The sequence below is a fragment of the Eimeria tenella genome, genomic scaffold (genome assembly GCF_000499545.2).
Source record: "Eimeria tenella Houghton genomic scaffold, Eth_scaff7, whole genome shotgun sequence".
In the NCBI taxonomy this organism is placed as follows: domain Eukaryota; phylum Apicomplexa; class Conoidasida; order Eucoccidiorida; family Eimeriidae; genus Eimeria; species Eimeria tenella.
In genome coordinates this window covers 211,828-214,427 of record NW_013543439.1, presented here as the reverse complement: position 1 = coordinate 214,427, position 2,600 = coordinate 211,828, and the positions used below count along the sequence as shown (strand labels likewise).

The window sequence follows — 2,600 nt, the reverse complement described above, 5'->3', positions numbered from 1 at the left end:
ACATTCGTTACAACATCTCATGCGTCACGATCGAAACGCGCACGCAAGCAACACATCATCGTGTATAGTGCAGACATTCGCTACAACACCTCACGCCTCACGATCGAAGCGCGCAGAGAAGTGGTTCATATAAACCCCCATTTCACTACATCCAAGCTCCACGGCGTTCCCACTCTTCTCCTAAACACTCTCAAACATGCGCCTGCCGCTAATCATCGGCTCGTCCGGTCGGCAAGCTTCAACATCCATACGTACCAAAAACTTTGAACTAGTTTCGTACTCGCCCTGAAACCACAGCAAGCCTTTCCATATGATGCCAGGAAAAACCATAAGCAGGACACAGCAATGATACGCACATCACCCGAGCCAAAATGAAAATCCTAAGATGCTGCGGGAGCCAGCTAGAATAACGCCACTCCGGTGCTCTGTCCAGTTTACTCAATTTGACGAAACGCCATCCTTTACTGTTTCGACTTTACACGAAAGCCAGTGATTGCTCTTACTTTCTGCACAACTCGGGACTCGCGGTCAACAGCCAGCAAACAGCATCATTGCCCACGTTAAGCTTCCCACCCACACGCAAATATCCAATGCCTCCAACTCTGCTTCCACCGGCACCTCCCTGACTTCCATGAAGAAACCACCACACACCTATTTCATACCGCTCTGCGCAAGCAAGCGCCGTTCGTGTTGAACTCCCGGCTGTGGACACCACGCCATCCAGCAATGGACCTTTCACCAAGCATCGGGCAGCACGCTCACGCCAACAAGCATTTGCCACGCTCACGCCAGCAATCTCGCAACTCAGCTCACAGACGCCCTGCCCAACGTCTCCTGTATAGGACATTCCTTCAAGCCCTGACCAACTGTTTCTCCAACCAACAAATCCCCGCGTCCTAGTCTCCTAACATTTCCCACGCGCATACGCATCCTGCCACACAGCTTCTACTTCGCGCCGGCCATGCCACAAAACCATGCTGTCGCCCTCCCAGCCATCGCAAGCAGCCAACCCACGCACGCCTCCCCATAAAGTGAATCTGATAGAGATGAATTCACCCAATTCACCCCAATCAGCCGCTTGCGCATCACAGCGGTCTTGCCATTATCCAGACTAAATAATGCAGACATTCGCTACAACATGTGCCGCCTCATGATTGGAACACATACACAAGTAAGGCATATAAACCCGGTTTCACTACATCCCAGCTCCACACTCTTCCCATTCTTCTGCTAACAACTCTCAAACACGCGCATCCCGCTAATCACGGGTTTGTCCTGCCGGAAAGCGTCAACACCCGTGCACTCCAAAAGCCTTGAACTAGTTTCGTACCTGCCCTGAAACCATAGCAAGCCTTTCCGTATGATGCCAGGAAAAACCATACGCAGGACGCAGCAACGATACACACATCACCGCAGCCAAAACAAAGATCCTGAGATGCTGCGAGAACCATACAAAACGAAGCTACATTGGTGGTTTGCCCCGTTTACTCAATTTGACGAAACGCCGTCCTTTACTGTTTCGACTTTATACACGAAAGCCAGTGATTAGTCTTACTTTCTGCACAAATCGGGACTCGTGGTCAACAGCCACCAAACAGCATCATTGCCCACATTAAGCTTCCCATCGACACGCAAATATCTAGTGCCTCCAACTCTGCTTCCACCGGCACCTCCCTGACTTCAACGCAGAAACCACCACACACATATTTCATACCGCAACACGCAAACGAGCACCGTTCGTGTTGAACTCCCGGCTGTGGACACCACGCCATCCAGCACTGCACCGTTCTTCAAGCATCAAGCAGCACGCTCTCACAAACAAATATTTGCCACGCGCACGCCAGCATCTCCACAAATGAGCTCCCAGAAGCTCTGCCCAACGTCTCCTGGATGGGACATTCCTTCATGCCCTGACCAATTGTTTCCCCAACCAACAAACCCCCGCGTCCTAGTCTTCTTACATCCCCCACCCTCATACGCATCCTGCCACATACTTCTTTTTTCGCACCGGCCATACCACAAAACCATGCCGTCACCCTTCGAGCCACTGCAACCAGCCGACCCACGCACACTGCCCCAAACTGTGAATCTGAAAGAGCTCCATCCACCCCAGTCACCCCAATAAACCGCTCGCGCATCATGGCGACCTCGTCGTCAAGGCGCCTAAATAGTGCAGACATTCGCTACAACACCTCACGCCTCACGATCAAAGCGCTCAAACAAGTAGTGCATAAAAATCCGTCTTCACTACAGTCAAGCTTCACATCCTGGCCACTCTCCTGCAGAACGCCGTCTACAGGGTGCCTTTCTATTCGTCCGTACATCCTGTCAAAACGCTCTAACACCCATGCTTTCTAAACGCCTTACACTAGGTTCGTAATCGCCCTGAAACCATTGCAAGCCCTTCCGTATAACGCCAGGAAAAACCAAAATCATGACGCGCCAATTGTACATAAACCACCGGAGCCAAAACGAAAACCCTAAGATGCTGCGAGAACCATGTGAAACAAAGCTGCATCGGTGGTTTGCCCCGTTTACACGGTTTGACGAAGCGAAGCCGTTTATTGTTTTCGCTTCGTACACAAAAGCCAGTGATTACC

At 51.3% G+C, this 2,600-nt stretch overlaps 1 protein-coding gene across 1 annotated transcript; it reads left to right on the top strand.

Moving 5' to 3' along the window:
* Positions 1-2,139: 2,139 nt before the first annotated feature.
* On the top strand, positions 2,140-2,358 carry ETH_00006625 (uncharacterized protein; the record flags this gene model as incomplete). Its single annotated transcript, XM_013377972.1, has 1 exon — positions 2,140-2,358. The coding sequence occupies one exon, from the start codon at positions 2,140-2,142 to the stop codon at positions 2,356-2,358; it is 219 nt and encodes a 72-aa protein (XP_013233426.1).
* Positions 2,359-2,600: the final 242 nt, after the last annotated feature.